The 17,844-nt window shown below is 35.0% G+C and overlaps 1 protein-coding gene across 1 annotated transcript in view; it reads right to left on the bottom strand.

Annotated features, from left to right (window-relative positions):
- Window positions 1-17,844, bottom strand: part of PRKDC (protein kinase, DNA-activated, catalytic subunit) — a 166,070-nt gene that overhangs the window by 37,492 nt on the left and 110,734 nt on the right. Inside the window, 6 exon segments of the mRNA XM_020992492.2 lie at window positions 117-341; window positions 843-1,031; window positions 5,478-5,616; window positions 7,380-7,588; window positions 13,103-13,282; window positions 16,789-16,920. Of these exon segments, the coding sequence (XP_020848151.1) occupies window positions 117-341; window positions 843-1,031; window positions 5,478-5,616; window positions 7,380-7,588; window positions 13,103-13,282; window positions 16,789-16,920 (1,074 nt within the window).

The raw sequence follows: 17,844 nt of genomic DNA, 5'->3' as shown, positions 1-17,844 counted from the left end.
AACAAGTGAAAAGGTAAGAAAACAAAAGGAAGAAATTGATGTTAAAAAATAAGGATGAATTGTTATTAACAATTACTAGTATTTTAAAATAGTACATTAAAATATATTTGCATTACCTGCATAAAAACCTGAATGCTATTTTCAATATAATATTTTGCTCTGTCAAAATCATCCTGCAAAATGTAAAGAAGACTCAATTCCTGGCTATAGTGAACTTCTATGAGTGTCTTCTGGGATTCTTTCTTCATAGCTTCATCAATGAATGTTAAGAGTGACTGGTCACTGGCACCCTGAAGCAGTAACTTTAACTTACTGCGAATCATGTACGGTAGATAAGTTTCCTAAAGAAAAGAAAAATCTCGCTAAAATTAACAATATATACATATGTGTGCATAAAATCAGTATTTGGTTCCTGACAGTATCTCAGGTAAAGGTCTGAAGATTAAATGACTTTATTTAATGACTGAAACATTTTTAGAAAGTGCCAAACTTTAAAGGCCCTGCTTATTTCATTATAAATGAACAATAATTGCCACAACCATGCAGAAACATGTTCCCCTACCAGCTTAGAGTTTGGATGTCCCATGCAAACTAACATTTATAAAGAGAAACAAAAATGATAGCTAAAAAGAACCCTAAGGAAGATAACTGAAGTAGCTGAACCTGATTATTTCATGCATGCACTCTAATTTTAAAATTAATTTCACTTATGTAAAAAGGACTAACTAGAAGGGATAAAGAGTTAGGCTGGTTCAGTACACTAAAGTTTAACAATGGATCCAGAATCTTCAAATTGAAGTATTAACTACATCAATTGTCTTTTAAAAGGAAGCTTTGCAAACCTGATAAAATGGCTCACTCCATATTTTGCTAAGGTCTGGAGGATTTTTACTATCGACACTGATGGTTGAACAATACTCCAATGACTTCCATTCAGTGAGGTGATTATAACATTCAAGAGATGCAAGTTCCCAAAAATCCTTTTCAGCTTCTGTAGGTTCACCCTCCAACCACTCTTGTGTATTTAAGGCCTAGGAAAAGAAAGTTGCCAAGATAATTACAAAAAAATTTAAGGATAGGCATTAAAAAAGAGATTGGAGAAAACAGATTGGAGATGATGAGACTATTTACTTTCTCATGCCTAAAGAAAATGGAACAAACTGGAAGATAGTGATTTTTCATGAAAAACAACAAAACAAAAACCAAAAACCAAAAAAAGAGAAAAAAGAAAAAGGGCCTCTTGCTACAAATGTGCTGAAAGACTACTTACTAACCAAGTAACAGCCTTTTTTTGAGGAGTTACTGATGCTGTCAAATAACTGGGAAATTTAAAAAATTTAACAACTATTCAAATATTTCACAAGTTCTTAAGAATAAACCTTGGAAAAAATCAGAAATATGACACTTAAAAAGAAAGGGGCAGTCAGAAACAAAAATGTTTTGGTTTCAGCTTCCTCAAAAGACCTTTCAGTTCTAAAGTTATACTACAAATACTATATTCTACATATAGAAAAGGAAAAACAGCTCCAACATGATGGGAAAAGCATAGAAAAGAATGGCAAAAAAGATTTTGTTCACAGTCACTGCTAGCAATGTTTTGCTATCATTTAAAACTCAAATATAATTAGCAGATATTCTAAAGTAATACTGTCACTGTACTTAATATTACTCCATTTTTTTGCTAGACTGCTACATGCAATTCTTCTATTCACACTATAAAAGCATATGATGGCAAAGAATAAGGTTCAGAGAAGAGGCCAACACAGAATGTTAACTCCTTAAAAGCAAAACTGTTATTTGCCCTTGGTATGCCTAACCCTCAGGACAGTGGCCTGGCATATAGTAGGTACTTAAAAAATGCCTGCTAACTAGAGCTGTGGAAAGAGCTTTGGACTAGGATGTTGGGACTGGAATTCTAGATACTAAGAACCACGAAGATCTGGCTCGTTCCAGCATACCATGATTTTTGCGATGAAAAAAATAGTAAAAGAACTCAAACTAGAAAGAAAGCCACATTAACATTCTCTGATTATAGAAATACATGTTCTGTAAAGGATAGTGGCCAATTATTGGCCACAACCATTTTGTACTAGAGGCCATAAGATTAAATTTGTAAATTGAAGTATGAAAAATGTTGATTTTTTGATGGATCTATAATCTCATATATGTGGATTCCTTTTAACAATGATTTAGTTTTTGTTTATTGTTTGATGGGATAGTGGAAGGGAAAGATAATAAATTCATATAAATAAACAGAAGAATTTTTAAAAGATCAACTGTTCTTATTTTGTCTTCCTTACTAATCTGAACATTTTTAAGGTGAAACTTCAAGGTTTTAAAAAAATTTTCCTTCTTTTGTAAATAAAAAATATTTTATCGATGCCTTTTGTTTTTACATCACCTGTCTCTCCAAAACCACCCTTTGTTACAAAAATAAGAGAAAAAAAACATAACTAATCAACCTATCAAATGAATCTGACAGTATATGCAATATTCCACACTGAGTCACCCACCTCTGTAGTGGAGGTAAGTATATTTTCTCAACTCTTCTCCAGTGAAACGTATCGTGCTCAGTTTTGTGTTTTGTTTTTTTCCATTTATGGTGTTTCCTGGTTCTATTTACTCTGAATCAGTTCATGAGTCTTCCTGTACTTCTCTTAATTCTTCTTTTCATTTCTTATAGAACAGCAATATTCTGTTACATTCATCTACCATAATTTGTTTAGCCACTCCATGATGGACACTTACTTTGTTTCCAGTTCTTGGCTACCACAAAAAGTGCCATTATTATTTCTGGTGTATATGATTTCTTCCCAATTTTGACCTCCTTGGGGTATAAGACTAGGAGTGAGATATCAGGTCAAAGAGAATGGATATTTCTGTCATTTTTTTTTTTAGTAATTTCAAATTGCTTTTCAGAAGAGTTGGACCAATTCACAGCCCCACCAATAATGTATTACTGTACTTATCTTCCTATAAACCCTAATTCTACCTTTTGTCATCTTTGTCGATTCATTCAATATAAGGTAAAATCACATCGCTTATGATAATTTGCATTTAGCAGATTCTTCGTGATCTACAGAAATCTTTCATATAGTTAACAGTTTATAATTCTTCATTTGAAAACTGTTCATATCCCTTGACCACTCATCCCTTGGGGAATGGCTCTTGGTCTTAGATATTTGTGTTGATTCCCTAGAAATCTCAGACAGTCAATAAACATTCATTAAGAAGCTATGTGCCAGGCACTGTTCTAGGATGTCTGAATCATGGAGTCTGACAATCTAGAGCAAGACCTCAAAGGCCATCTACTCTAATTATTAATTTTATAGAAGGGAAGTCTGAAGCTTACAATGATCATGTCACTTAACCAATGTCACACAAAAAGGATCCAACATAGGATTTGAACCAAATCCTTGAGTCAGCCAAGACTTCAATATTTTTGCTTATTCTAGATGTATTCTTTGTGGAAAAGTTTTTCAATTTCATATAACCAAAACTAGCTATTATTTTCCATGTTTGCCTCTATCCCTGGTTTAGTTCAATATTCTCCTCCAGTTGTGAATAGTACTTGATCTCATTTACTACAAACTTTTTTTTTAAATGATGTAATCTTTTATACTTATGCTGTGTATCCACGTTAAGCTTACTGTAGCATAATAAGGTACAAGATGTTGGACCAAGTCTATTTTCTGCCAATTTCCTCATTTTCTCAGGTCTTGTCAAACAGGGATTGTTTTCCTTAAGTACTTCATGTTCTCAGGTTTACTGAAGAAGTCATTGAGTTCGATTATTTTTATTATTTTTCATTTTTTGTTTCTCTATCAATCAACATTTGTTTCGGTTTGTTTAATTTTCAGCTAGCACCAACAATTACTGCTTTATAAAAGAAATTGAGGTCTTACCAAAGTACCATTCCTTCTTCATTGCTACTTTTGCAGAATTGTGTTAATTTTCATTTCTATTACTATTAATAATCTGAAGCATGTTTTCATATGGTTATTTATTGTATGAACTTATAGACTAGTTGATTCTCTAACTTGGTGGTCCTAACATGTTGCTATGTCTAGATTTGGCACATAGCACAATCATTTAAATGAATGCTTGTTGACTGTTGACTACTGTTCTCCACAATGCCTACCTTTGCACTGAAATTGAGTATTAAAGAACAAATGATGTAATTTGGAGCATCTCATCCAATCCATAGTACAATTTCTCTCTTGTCATCCTCTGCAAAAGATGTTGGTGCAACTATTTTTACAGTGATCCTCCTGCAAATAACTACAATGAGTGTTGCATTACAAAGTCACCAAATATATCCTGAAACTATATTTCTTGCTGCTTTTAGATGAATGATAAAACCAACTCCACTAATTTCTTTATTTGCCTCTCTAAAGGCATCCTTTAATCTTCTGGTTTTACTTACAGTGCGAATATATATATATATCAGTGTTGTTTCAGGTACTCTAGGACTGTCAGTTCACTGAAGAAGGACCTCATATTAGCATAGCAACAGCTAAGTTAATTTTTGTAGACAATTTAAAAACTGTGGGATTCTTGGCACCATCTATCTCACCTCCTTCTTTTCTAGCATTCTGCTAGAATGCTAGACCAAGGGCCATTTTGTACTTTGTTTCATGGAATGTCAGAGTCAAAGAGTACATCGCCCTAGTGGTCGGCATTACCTACTGGAAGTGAGCCTCTCCAATCTTAGCTAGGCTGGTTCTTGGAAAGCAAACAGTCTTTGTGGCTGGAATGGTGCTCAGAACCTTTACAGCATGCTGGGACCTGCCAGGGCTTGTGTTCCAAAGACATCAACTTCAAGAACCTAGTTATTTCTATACTATGATTAAGCATCTAAAAAAGTCTAGATGAATAATTTAGATTCAACATAAGAAAATAATTCCCTGACAGTGACAGCTGTGAAACATTATAATAGCTTTCTAAGAAAGGCTATGGAATTTCTTCTGGAGGTCTCTGAAGAAACAAGAAATTTTTATTTTGTTTAGGATGGTTTGAATATGTTGTTCCAATAGACAATGAGAGAAAACAGGGCAGGAGAGGAAGGGCTAGAACCTTCAAAGTCACTTCCAGCCCTAAGATTCTTTCATTTGAACATATAACTACCATAGAACTTACATAATTATAATCTAGTCTAAATTTCAAGGAAAAAATTATAAAATTTCATGGTAATTATCGACAATTTTCTAAAGGCACAAAGAAGTTTTTGTGTTTTGGCCTCTAATCACTGATTAAAAGACTTATTTAAGGAATAAGTGATGCTAGGGCAATAAAAGTGAATTTGGTAATTCCAAAACCAATTTCTACTATTAAACTACAGATTAAATCCAAGAAGAAAATTTGAAACAAAGGGATTTGAGAGCTCTAAAATCTCAAACTAATGATTGCAGTTTTTCCTCTTTGGAAAAACACAAATGAATATGTGGAAAAAGGTATTTTCAATTGATTCATTTTACCTCATCATACTGTTTAGCAGCTTCAGAATAGTCATTTTTGGCTTCTGCTAATAATGCATTCTGTGTTACTTGCTTTGTTTTAATTTCACCACTGAAGATGCCACGAAGAACATCATACTCTCCTATAGATCTATATAACCTTAAAAAGACAAAAGCAAGAAAAGCACTTGAATATGTGTTTTAGAAACAAATATTATGGCACTGAAAATCTACTAAATCATTCAATAACTGATTAGCTTAAAAGAAAAAGTTACTGCTCAGTTTAAGAAAACTTAAAATTTACTTAGTATGCTAACAATTATTACAATTCTGACATTACCATTAGTTTTTATTATGTTAGAATAATTTCATCCTTCTATGTGCCTAATACACAATTAAATAATTCTGAAAATATATTATTTCCAAATATATTTGGAACATATTTCCAAAATACATTATTTCCAATGTGTAGGTAAGATGATCTTAGTAAGGAGATATCATGTACGTACAGATCTTTCACTTTTATACATTTGTCAGCTTCTCATATTAAGGTTTAGAAAACCAACTACACAAGCAGAGAATGGGGTGAGATGTTACTAGATAGTGGATCATTTATGGAGGTTTTTTGGTCCCTATACCCAGTAAATAGCATGACATGGCTTATGGGGAAAAAAAAGGTAACACAACGTCAAGCTGCATCAAGCACAACATCAAGAAAGAGAAAGGCACTAACTGAAGAAAGCAGTTAGAAATGCTTAACCTAAAACTGAAGGATTTGGGGGAGGCATGATGGCAATTTTAATACATGTTAAGAGTTATCATTGGAAGAAGAATGGTCTTTATTTTGCTTGGCTCCAAAGGACCAATGAAAACCCAATGGCTACACTCACTAGTCAGTGATGTCTCTGCCACTGGAAGCACTTGAATAGAAGCTAATCATTAGGGGATGCTACAGAGGGATTACTCTAGCAGGTAGTGACCTGGATCAGATGGCCTCTATGGTTATATAATGTCATATCACAATAATACTTCTCATCTGGCCACCTCGCCTCTCAAGAACCTAGGTGAGAAACCCAAAGGAAGAAAAAATCTGAGCAATCACAAAAAAGTAGGTACTAAATTAAAGCTGATAAACATAACTCACATAGCTTTTTAAAGATGGCAAAAGAACTTTCCTTACAATAGTCCTGTGAAAGAGGTAGTACATGTATTATCCCCAGTTTACAGCTGAAGAAACTAAAGTTGAGAGGTTCAGTGACTTGCCCAGCACCACAAAGCCAGTAGGTGTATGAGGCAGGATTTGAACTCAAGCCTTCTTGACTTCTAAGTGCAGCCCTCTATCCACTGTGCCACTGCCTGCTGTACATAAATAGGTATATACAACCTACAAATTACAGCTAAGAATGAGATTTGGGTTCAAGTTCTATTTACTATCTATAAGATGTTTAATCTTTCTGGCTTATAGATTCCTCATCTGTCAAATGAGGACCCCATCCACTCTACAGACTTCATTCACATCATTGCTACAAGAATACAGCGAAGTTGGGGCAGCTAGGTGGTGCAGCAGATAGAGCACCTGAGTTCAAATCCAACCTCAGACACATAACACTTACTAGCTATGTGATCCTGGGCAAGTCACTTAACCCCATTGCCTAGACAAAAAAACCAAAACCAAAAACAAAAAAATTTTAAAAAAAAAGAATATAGCGAAGTTACATAATGTATGTAACAGCATTTAAAGAACAATAAAGTGTAATCTAAGATATTTTTATGAGTTTAATAACAAAAGGTTAAATTAAGTTTAAAATACTATGATTAAGAAAACAAGAGTATAATACATTTTAGAAGGATTTCCATCAAAAAACCAAAATTTATGAAGTGTGGGACAAGCACCTGCAGGTCTTGTTCTCAGTCAATACTCACTTAGCAAGTTCAATCCATTTGATGACATCTGGAGAGAGCTGGGGTTTTCCCCGCATTCGTTTAGACGGTGGTTCTTCTGCAGGAGCAAGATGAATCAGTGCTTTTTCAAGAAGGAGGATGCCTACCGGCTGCTGCAAGCTGGCGAGGCAGCTGGTGCTCACAGTGGATGAGTCAAGGCTTAGGAGCTCTAAGTGCTGGTAACTCACTTCCTGTGAAGCCACAAACATTTAAATATTTAGTTCATGGCACTGGAACTGTATCTTCTTGGGAAAACGACCTATTTTTACTAGATGTTAAAGAAAGTTTTGACGTAAGTAGAAATAACACCAAAGTTATACACCACGAGCTTCCATTAATAAGTTTTTCCTAAAAGTCCTACTTGCTAAACAACATTTTTGTTTTTGTACTATCATAGCAGAACTTCACTTAAAGCTCCCCACCCATTAAATAAGCAAAACAGTAGAACCATACATTTCTGCAACTGCAGTGTCCTTCCAGGTTTCTAGAATTTTGTGCTAACATAAAAAACAACTGAGAGCAATGAGAAGAAACAGCAGTCCAAAACATTTTCAAAACCTCTAGTGCCTTCTTCAACATTATTAGATATAATAACCAATCTATTATTTAAGGAATTTCTTTCTATTCATAGATTATTCCCAAGAAATCGCCAATATAACAACTTTTTAATACAGCATATAAGAATTATTGTACTGACATTTTTATTTCAGACTTGAATTTGAGAGTTGACTATAGGCTGTATTGATTAAAAATATACCACACTAAAATGTGTAAGTTAATTTAATTCTAAATGCTTCTGCTATTATTTTGCACTGCTCAAAAATTAAATAAGAGGAAAAAGAAAGCTTAAAATACAAGGTTCAATAAAAGAAAATTGAATAAAAATTTTAAGCCATTTTGAATTTATATAGCACTTTTTATTAAAAAAAATACTTTTACCAAATTCACAAAATTTCTGTAAAGTAATAATAGGCAAGCTATTAATTACAATTACAGATTAGAAACCAAGGGATGAAACACTTATAGCTAGGTTTATGTTAACCTAGGATGAATGTCTTTAAAGTAGAATATTTTGCCCATTAAGATGTATTTGTATTTCTGAATGCACTATGCGCCCAGAAAAGTGATGTGGTGAAACAAAATGCAGGCACATTTACAAACTCGAAGCACTGAGCCACCAACAAATACTTTTTTTCCCCAAGATACAGAACTGAATTCTCTTGAAATACCTGGAGCCACTTGATTTCAATGTCAAGTGGAAAAAAAAATGAATTCAATTAAAATCACTAAATAGAGAGCTGATAAAATATTAAGGTAATCAAGTAGCTTAGGGCAGAGAGAAAGAAGCAACGTGCACAAGAATACACATAGGAAGCTTCTGTTGGGAGGCAATATGGTATAGTTGCTAGAAAGTTGGCCATCAACCCAGGAAGTCCTGAGTTCAGGTTGTACCTTTGACATTAAGTGGTTTAGTGAAGCTGGGCAAAATGTTTAACCTGTCAGTACTGCTGGCAACTCTTAGGACTATAAATTGCAGAGAAAGTGCCAAACTGTAGGGCAGAGGGAGTTCCTTTACCTGGTAATTCCTTACACCATTGAAATCACAGGTCTAGTCCCCATCCCTAAAGAACCCTGAATCAATCACTTGAAACAAATCACCTGTAAAGGAAGAGGAATGGACTAGACAGCTTATTAAGGCCCTTAAAACTTTAAGTGTTGTGGTCTTGCATGTGAACAAGAGACATAGCCATCAATGGGAAGATGGCAGAACTGTGGCATATGAATACAATGGAATTTTATTGTGTCACAGAAATAAGAAATATAACAGATTCAGAGAAATCTGGAAAGACCTATTTGAACTGATAACCACAATGATAATATGAGAGGACACAACTTTGAAAGACCTCCGAACCCAGCAAACACTTATGACTTCATAAAACTCGGGCTGAAACATACCTCCCACCTGTTGGCAGAGGCGGTGGATTAAAGACCAATCGATTGATGTGTTTTGTTTGACTACACATATTTGTCACAAGGGAGACCTCTACTTGGCATTGAGTGGAGGAAGTTTAGTGTGTATTGATGAGATGGGGGAAAAAATATCAATAAAACATTTAAAATGCACTGAAGAATAGACCCAAATCTCACACCATATACCAAAATAAAGTCAAAATGGGTTCAGGACTTAGATATAAAGGCTGATACCACAAGTAAACTGGGAGAACAAGGAATAGTTTACCTATCAGATCCATGGAGAACAGAAGAATTCATGACCAAACAGGAGATAGAGAACATTATGAAAAGCAAAATGGATAATTTTGATTACATTAAATCGAAAAGTTTTTGCACAAACAAAGCCAATGCAACTAAGATTAGAAGGAAGGTAGAATATTGGGAAAGAATTTTTACAACCAGTCTTTCTGATAAAGGCCTCATTTCTAAAATATATAGAGAATTAAGACAAATTTATAAGAACACAAGCCATTCCCCAATTGATAAATGGTCAAAGGATATGAACAAATAGTTCTCAGATGAAGAAATTAAAGCCATCTATAGTCATAGGAAAAAATGCTCTAAATCGTTATTGATTAGAGAAATGCAAATCAAAACAACTCTGAGGTACCACATCACACTTATCAGATTGGCCAACATGACAAAACAGGAAAATGATAAATGTTGGAGAGGATGTGGGAAAACTGGAACGCTAATACACTGTTGGTGGAGTTGTGAAATGATCCAACCATTTTGGACAACAATTTGGAACTATGCCCAAAGGGCTACAAAAAGATGCATACCCTTTGATCCAGCAATAGCACTTCTAGGGCTATATCCCAAAGAGATCAAACAAATGGGAAAAGGACCCACACGTACAAAAATATACACAGCAGCTCTTTTTGTGGTGGCGAAGAATTGGAAATTGAGAGGATGCCCATCAATTGGGGAATGGCTGAGCAACTTGTGGTATATGAATGTAATGGAATACTATTGTGCTATAAGAAATGATGAACAGGCTGACTTCAGAAAAACCTGGAAAGACTTATATGGTCTGATGCTGAGTGAAGTGAGAAGAACCAAGAGGACTTTGTACACAATAGCAGCCATGTTATGCAATGACTAAGAATGTCAAACTGAACCCTTCTCAGCATTACGAGGATGACTTATATGGTCTGATGCTGAGTGAAGTGAGCAGAACCAAGAGGACTTTGTACACAATAGCAGCCATGTTATGCAATGACTAAGAATGTTAAACTGAACCCTTCTCAGCATTACGAGGATCTAAGACATCTCCAGAGGCCTCAGGATGGAAAATGCTGTCCACATCCAAAGAAAGAACTACAGAAGTCGAATCGTTCTCACTTATTTTTACCTTCTGTTGAGTTTTGTTTCATCTTTCTGATGGTTCCTCCTATTGGTTTTAATTTTTACTTACAACTTCACTAATGTGAAAATATGTTTAATGGGTATGTAAATGTAAAGCCTATGTCAGATTGTCCGCTGCCTTGGGGAGGGTGGGGGGGACGAAGGGGGAGAAAAATTTTCAACTCAAAAGCATATGGAAAAAAATAAATAAATAAAATAAAATGCACTGAAGAAAAAAAAGAGTAGATAACATCTATTATTACATTGTGAAACTATATATATCACTTAAAAAACAAAAAACAATGAATATAAAGTTCACTATTTCGTATGCAATCTTCTTCCCTAAGTGAAGTGATTGACAGAACAATAGAACTGAGGTCAGGAAGACGTGAGTTTGACTCCTATCTCGGACACTTAACTAGCTGTACGACCCTTGGCAAATCACTTAACCTCATTCTCAATTTCATCAGCTGTAGTATGGGGATAATCATAGCATCTTTATCAAAGGGCTGTTGTGGGGCACAAATGAGATGACATTTGCAAAATACTTTAAAGCACTATACAGATGCCAGTTATTTTTCCCAGTTTTGATTTGCACATTAAATTTTTTGTGTTAATGATTACATAATCAAATAGAAAATCTGATTTCTTCAAAATTCAGGTAATTTGATTGTCATATGGGACACAAACCTAGGTGACTCACTTGGGATCATGTAATGCTATCTTAACCTGTTTAAAAAACAAACAAAAAATAATTCCCTATTTGACTAACTTAGTTAGAGTTGGGCCCATACCACATAAATTATATGACTGATATAATTCATTCCAATAGTTCTGTTTTTCAGAGATAAGCACCATTCTCAAATAGCATGACAAATTTTCATTTATTCACATATTCCTAATCAGACATGTCTAAGTTTAAAAGATTCATCTTAAAAAAGAAAATAAAGATTAAAGGTTTAATTGAAATATCATGAATAGATTTATTTCAATCTTGACTACACCATTTGAAAAATACAAGTAAGAAGTAAGAAAAACTCCTCAATAACTGGCCTGCTTGTGATTCTTCATGGTGTGGAGGTTGGCTTATGTTCTCAAAGGTCTTGGCAACAGGGCAAAAGTGTTGGCAGGTTCTACAGGTAGAGAGGCCTAGAGTAGGGGCTGGTGATAGGTCTGTTCTCTAAGGGCCACCCTAACTAAATTCAGAAAGGGTCACCACTAGGACGGCCACAGAGCAATATATTTTTCTGCCATAGCAACTGCGGAAAACCAACTAGATCATTTACTAAGTTATGGAGAAATTGTCTTCTGAGATAATGCAGGGATTTGTATAGACCTATAACACTAATCTGGAATTGAACTAGGAATTAAGGAAATAATATGGGATATGTGATAAATGGAAAACTATTGTGAGACAGTGGCTCGGGGAAGCTAGGTGGCGGTGCAGTGGATAGAGCACCAGCCCGGGATTCAGGAGGACCTGAGTTCAAATCTGGCCTCAGACACATAACACTTACTACCTGTGTGATCCTGGGCACACTTAAACCCCACTGCCCAATCAAAAAAAAAAAAAGACAGTGGCTGATCCCAGGAATCCCAAGAAATTGACAAGACATTTTTTTTTAACTTCGCATGGGTGGCAAGATACACAAAAAAATGATTCTATCTAAAGTAGGTATGTCATTATATATCACGAGTGTGAGAAGGCTACAAGGAACTAATGTAGCACATCATTTCAACTTACAAAAATCATACAATACAGGAAAACAAAAAGTATATTCTCTCAGAAGTGGAGGCTTTCTTATTACTTTTTTACTTCGTACAACACTTTGAAGAAAAAGTGTTATTTAAGTTCTATTAATATGCTTAAGGGTCATGGATCATGTATTGGGTCTTAATGAAGTTCTTGATTTTTTCAGAAGAACTTAAAAACAAGATGAAGTAAAAGATCACTGTGTAGAAAAGTTAGTAAAGTTCCATGTTCTGAATGGTAAAAGTATTGATATTTTTTTAACCTAAAATAATAAAAATTATAATCTGCATAAATTCTAAATTAAAATGTTCAAGAAATTACGGAATAAAAAGCTCACTGCAGTGCAACCAAATTTTTGAAATGATTTCAGCATAAGACAAAAGCAAACTCATTTATAAGGAATTCCTAGTCACTCTGTCTCACATATCTATTACCTTTGTGAAGGCAAAACAAATTTAACATTTATAATATGTTACAGACTTAGACTCTTCTTTATTCATTCTTAGAGTAGTACTTTTGAGACAAAGGCTGAAGTTACTCTATATCACATTAAACAGAAGCAAGTAAAAAAGGGCTATGTGAATATTTGTACCTGGATACAGGAGATGAAAGGTGGAAAGAACAACATCGTGCTACTTAGAAAATAGTTGAAATCCAGAAGCAACTTCTCTGTAATGCTTCTTTTCTCAGACGGGCTCTTACATTTATCCACCTCTTTTAAAATTCCAGTAAACAAGCTGCCAAAGAGCTGCTTTGCAAGGGCCGGGTCTCGCTAAAAAGCATAATAAACCAGGTGTCAACAAACAAAAGTCTGAAACAAAAGTGACATATTGCCAAAAGTGCTATAATGAGTTTCATTTAGAAACTGTCTTACCAATTTACCTTCTCTCAAATCTATTTTAAAAGTTACAAAAATTTAACTTAGTTTCTATTTCAATCCATTGGCTTAAATTTACACAGACACTAGTACTCTGATAAATATTCAAGCAACATTAGACACAAATTTTTATTTTACAATATGAAACTTAACTGATCAGTGCCATGAGATTAGGTGTAGCGGCAAAAGAAGCAGCTGTTTATGGAATAACACAGGGACTATCTTACACTTCTAATATACTTTTTATAAATGCATAAATTGTGATGAATGAGTTCACTCTCCACAGCACACAGCTATTTATTTTGGGTAAATCAAGTCATCTGAGGTACAGTGAAGGCCCAGTGCCTCTGGTGCACAATAACACACAGCTTCTTCCTATTCCTCGTTTATTTCCGGCTGTTTGTTTGTATAACCACAATGTTTTATGGAATTACCATAGGAAGTGCTATACTGACATTTTTACATAAAACTCTCATTTGAGAGCTGAACACCAGCCAGACCAATTACAAACAAAACAGATTAAATGTGTGAATAGTTTTCATTCCATTCCTTGGAGTTGCTCTCCCCATCCTATCACCACTCCTTAAAGTTGCTCAAAAACTTGTGAGAGGAAAACAAATGGTGGAAATTTAAATTCCATGAAGAAAAATTACACAGAATTTTCAGTTTCGAAAAAGAAATCAATTCATTAAACTTTTAAAAAAATGTAGGTGAAGTAATAACAGGTTAGTTACTAATTCTACTTTACAAATCAAAACCCAAAAGACAGAAAGCACAAGTCATTCCTCATACTTGGAAGGTCCTCTTTGCTCTTCTCCACTGTCAGACTCCTTATCTTCCCACACTCAGACGCCTCCAAGGAGGCTTCTCTCATCCTCCCAGTTACTAGTACTATTTCTCTCATCACGTTACCTTGTATTCCACTATCTATGTACTTCTTGTATATTTCCAGGGGTTCTTTGAAGGCAGGAATTGCCATTTCATCTTTGTCAAACATTCCCAGAACTAGCAACGTCTTGGACATAGTAGATGCTTAGGAAATGTTTGCTGAATGGAATTCAATTAATTTAGACCTGAGGTCCCCAAATTTATTTGGCCTATTGCCCCCTTAAAAAAAAATTACTCAGTGCACTGCTGGAAATCTACTTTCTTCAACCCTTTACTTTAAAAAAAAATTGCATCATTTCAAAAAAAATGAATTTTTTAAAAAATGAAGCATCTTAAATTTAATTATTTATTGTAAATTTGTGATTTTTCAAGTTTTTGTATTGAAATTTTGATGATGCAATATTGTGTGATGCAAGCACATAGTACTGTACTGTAAACAAGTCATTACACGCACATATTCCTTCCAATGCACGGTGCATGACATGCTCACCTGCCAGCACTTGCTTGTTAAGAACTGTCAGAAGACTTGACCAGTGATTGGTTGTAACTTGCATTTTATGTGTTTATTTGGAAAATAACGTAATCACTACAATTTTTACTCTGTTACACAACAGATGAAACATGTACAAATGGTTTTCCAAAATTTTCTTTTCTTCTCTTTTTTCCTTATGCTTCTACCACACCCTTATTTTTAATTCCATGCTTCCCAATTACACCTGAGGCTACTCCCCCACCCCCACCCCGGGGGTGGTATTGCCCACTTCGAGAAACTCTGGTAGATAACTGAAAGAGTCCAGCTAACACTGAAAAGTACTTGACTTTGCTTTAAAAGAGCATTAGCTACTTTAAAATCATCATTAGTAGAAATTACATGATGAACAGAGGTAGGCCAAGGTGTCTGGGGGCTCCCGGTCAAGTCAGTCAACATATTAATGACATGAGAGACCATCATGAGAAGACACATTTCCTGCTCTTCTGAAAGAAACTTACTTCCCAACAATTATCAAAATCCTGACTTCATTATGAGGTTGCTCAGACAAAATTAATTTTTGCAGCAAAGCACATAAGTGTCTTATCATGACGGTTTTCCATTTGAACATAAAATCCTACACTTGCATCAAGGAATCAACTGCCTAAAGTACAGAATAGATGCAGTAAAACAACAGTTTCTGTGAAAAAGACTGTGGGGATTTTAATCTCCTGAAAGCTCAACATGAATCAATATGGTGAGATGGCAGCCAAAACAGCGGATGCCATCTCAGGCTGCATGGAAAGACAGTGTTAAGAGGAAGGGGAGGGATGTTCTGATCTATTCTCTTGTCAGACCAGCTCTACAGTATGTGCTTCAGTTCTGAGCAAGACATTTTAGTGAGGGGCCCAGATAAATTGGGGAGCATCCAGAAACCATCAAGATGCACAGAAGACTGAGTGATGCAAACTGGGCCTAGAAGACCAGCCCACCTCTAAAACTTATTAGCTGTGTGACCCTTATATATACACCTACACACTCAAATACATACACAGATGCACACACATAAGTACTTGTCTCCCCATTAGAATGTAAACTCTGCACTTGCCTCCCCAGTACCTAGTCCAGTGTCTAGCACACAGGAGGTTTCTGACATATCTTTATCGACTGGAGTGAAGATGATACAGGAAGGAAATGACAACTGTCGGTTGTCTTCAAATACTGTAAGAATAGGAATTACAGTTGGTCTGCTTGGTCCCAGAGGGTAAAACTAGAAACAGTGGACCTAAGTCACAAAAAAGTAAATCTAGACTTGATAGCAAGGAAGATCCCATTAACAAAGAGATTGGCCAAAGGCGGCTCGGGCTGCCTTACAAACAGAAGAGGTTTCTTCTTGCACTAGGTTTCTAGGAATAGTGGTTACTCTTCAGATAAAAGATGACCTGAGGTCTCTTCCAATTCTAAGGTTCTTTCTTTCTGTAAATTAATGGCCTAACCTAATTTTCTTTGGTTCTGTGTTAAGGGAGATATTAGAGAAAGATGACCAGGGAGTTAGCATGGTGGAGTGGAAAGAACACTAAACTTAGAGACACAAGAACAGAGTTCAAGCTCTGCTACTATCTGTGTGACCTTGGCAAGTCATTTTACATTTCTGAGCCTCATCTCCTTCATTTGTAAAAGGAACTGATTGGACTATGATCTCCAAGGTACTTTCTAGCTCCATATCTATAGTCCTATGATCTAATGGTAAGAGAAAGGAAAGAAATAGTCAGACCTGTATAGGTAACATTCTGATACTACTGAAACAATGCCCAATAAACCAATGAATTTTAAAAAAATCACAGATGCAAATTTTTGTAAACACGAGAAAAATATCCTGATTTTTCGCACTCAAAATACAAATTACAGAACTTTCCTGTCCAATTTTCTATAATCTCTAAAATAATTTCTTCTAAATATTTATTTACAGAGAACCAAACACATGCAAAACACACTTGATATTATTTATAGTTAGTGAATAATAGGAAGTTAAGGTAGCGCTGACCTGGGCCACAGCTTGCAGAGGACTGATTAAACTGCTGTATTCAATCTGAATGTCAGGCAAATCTCCTTGACGATAACTTCTATACAAAGTAACCTGAGCATCGTGCTTCATTTTCAACTCATTTTTCATCTCCTGCATAATTAAGACCCCCCCAAAAAAAATTCAAGAAAATAAAATTTAATTGATGAGACAGTTAAAAAAAAACTCTTCTATTCTGTTAAAAAATAAAGTGTTAATGCAGGCAAAGTTAAAAGTCTTATAAAGCAACTGAAGATATGAAGCTTCAAAGAAAAGTTTTTACTTTTTGCCTCTATATGCTTCTGTACTTCAAAAAAGCATCTGTGATTTCATTTGTGGCACCTGAACAGAAGGTTTAAATGATTTGCTCCCAAATGGAATATCTGCCTGCAATATAGAAATCCTTTCTAGTTTTGTAGGGCTGACCAAAGCTTATGACCTCTTCAAGAACCCAAGGTTATGGGTTTATTTATTTATTTATTTTTGGCTAGGGATGGGGTTAAGTGACTTGCCCAAGGTCACACAGCTAGTAAGTGTTGAGTGTGTGAGGCTGGATTTGACTCTGGTGCTCTACCCATTGTGCAACTTAGCTGCCTGGGTTAAGGATTTTTAAAAAACATACTCTTAATACTTCTCAGTCTTAATTGCATTATAGTATTTCATTACAAATATGTACCAATTTAATGATTCCTCTGCAATTTATACATGTAGTTTGCTTGCAATGAAAAATAAGGCTATGAAAACCTTTGAAATGCTTGTGGTTTTTTTGTTTGTTAACACTTTCAGGGTATATTCACAACAGAATTAATGGATCTAAAGAGTAATAAATTAAAGATGTCACTATTTTGTTAGTTTAAAATGCATACTATAAGATTATTAGCTAAAAGGAGCCTACAAGTTTCCATTTTCACCAAAAATAAACGAGTTTATCTGTTTCTCCACAACCTCACCAGCACTGATTATTGGTTGGGTTTTTTTGTTTGTTTTCCAATTTGATGAATATAAAATGGTGCCTCAAAGTTATTTTAATTTGCATTT

This window comes from Phascolarctos cinereus, unplaced genomic scaffold (assembly GCF_003287225.1).
Source record: "Phascolarctos cinereus isolate Bilbo 61053 unplaced genomic scaffold, phaCin_HiC Scaffold_4;HRSCAF=312, whole genome shotgun sequence".
NCBI classification, from domain to species: Eukaryota; Metazoa; Chordata; class Mammalia; order Diprotodontia; family Phascolarctidae; genus Phascolarctos; species Phascolarctos cinereus.
This window is presented reverse-complemented; position numbering and strand designations above follow the sequence as displayed.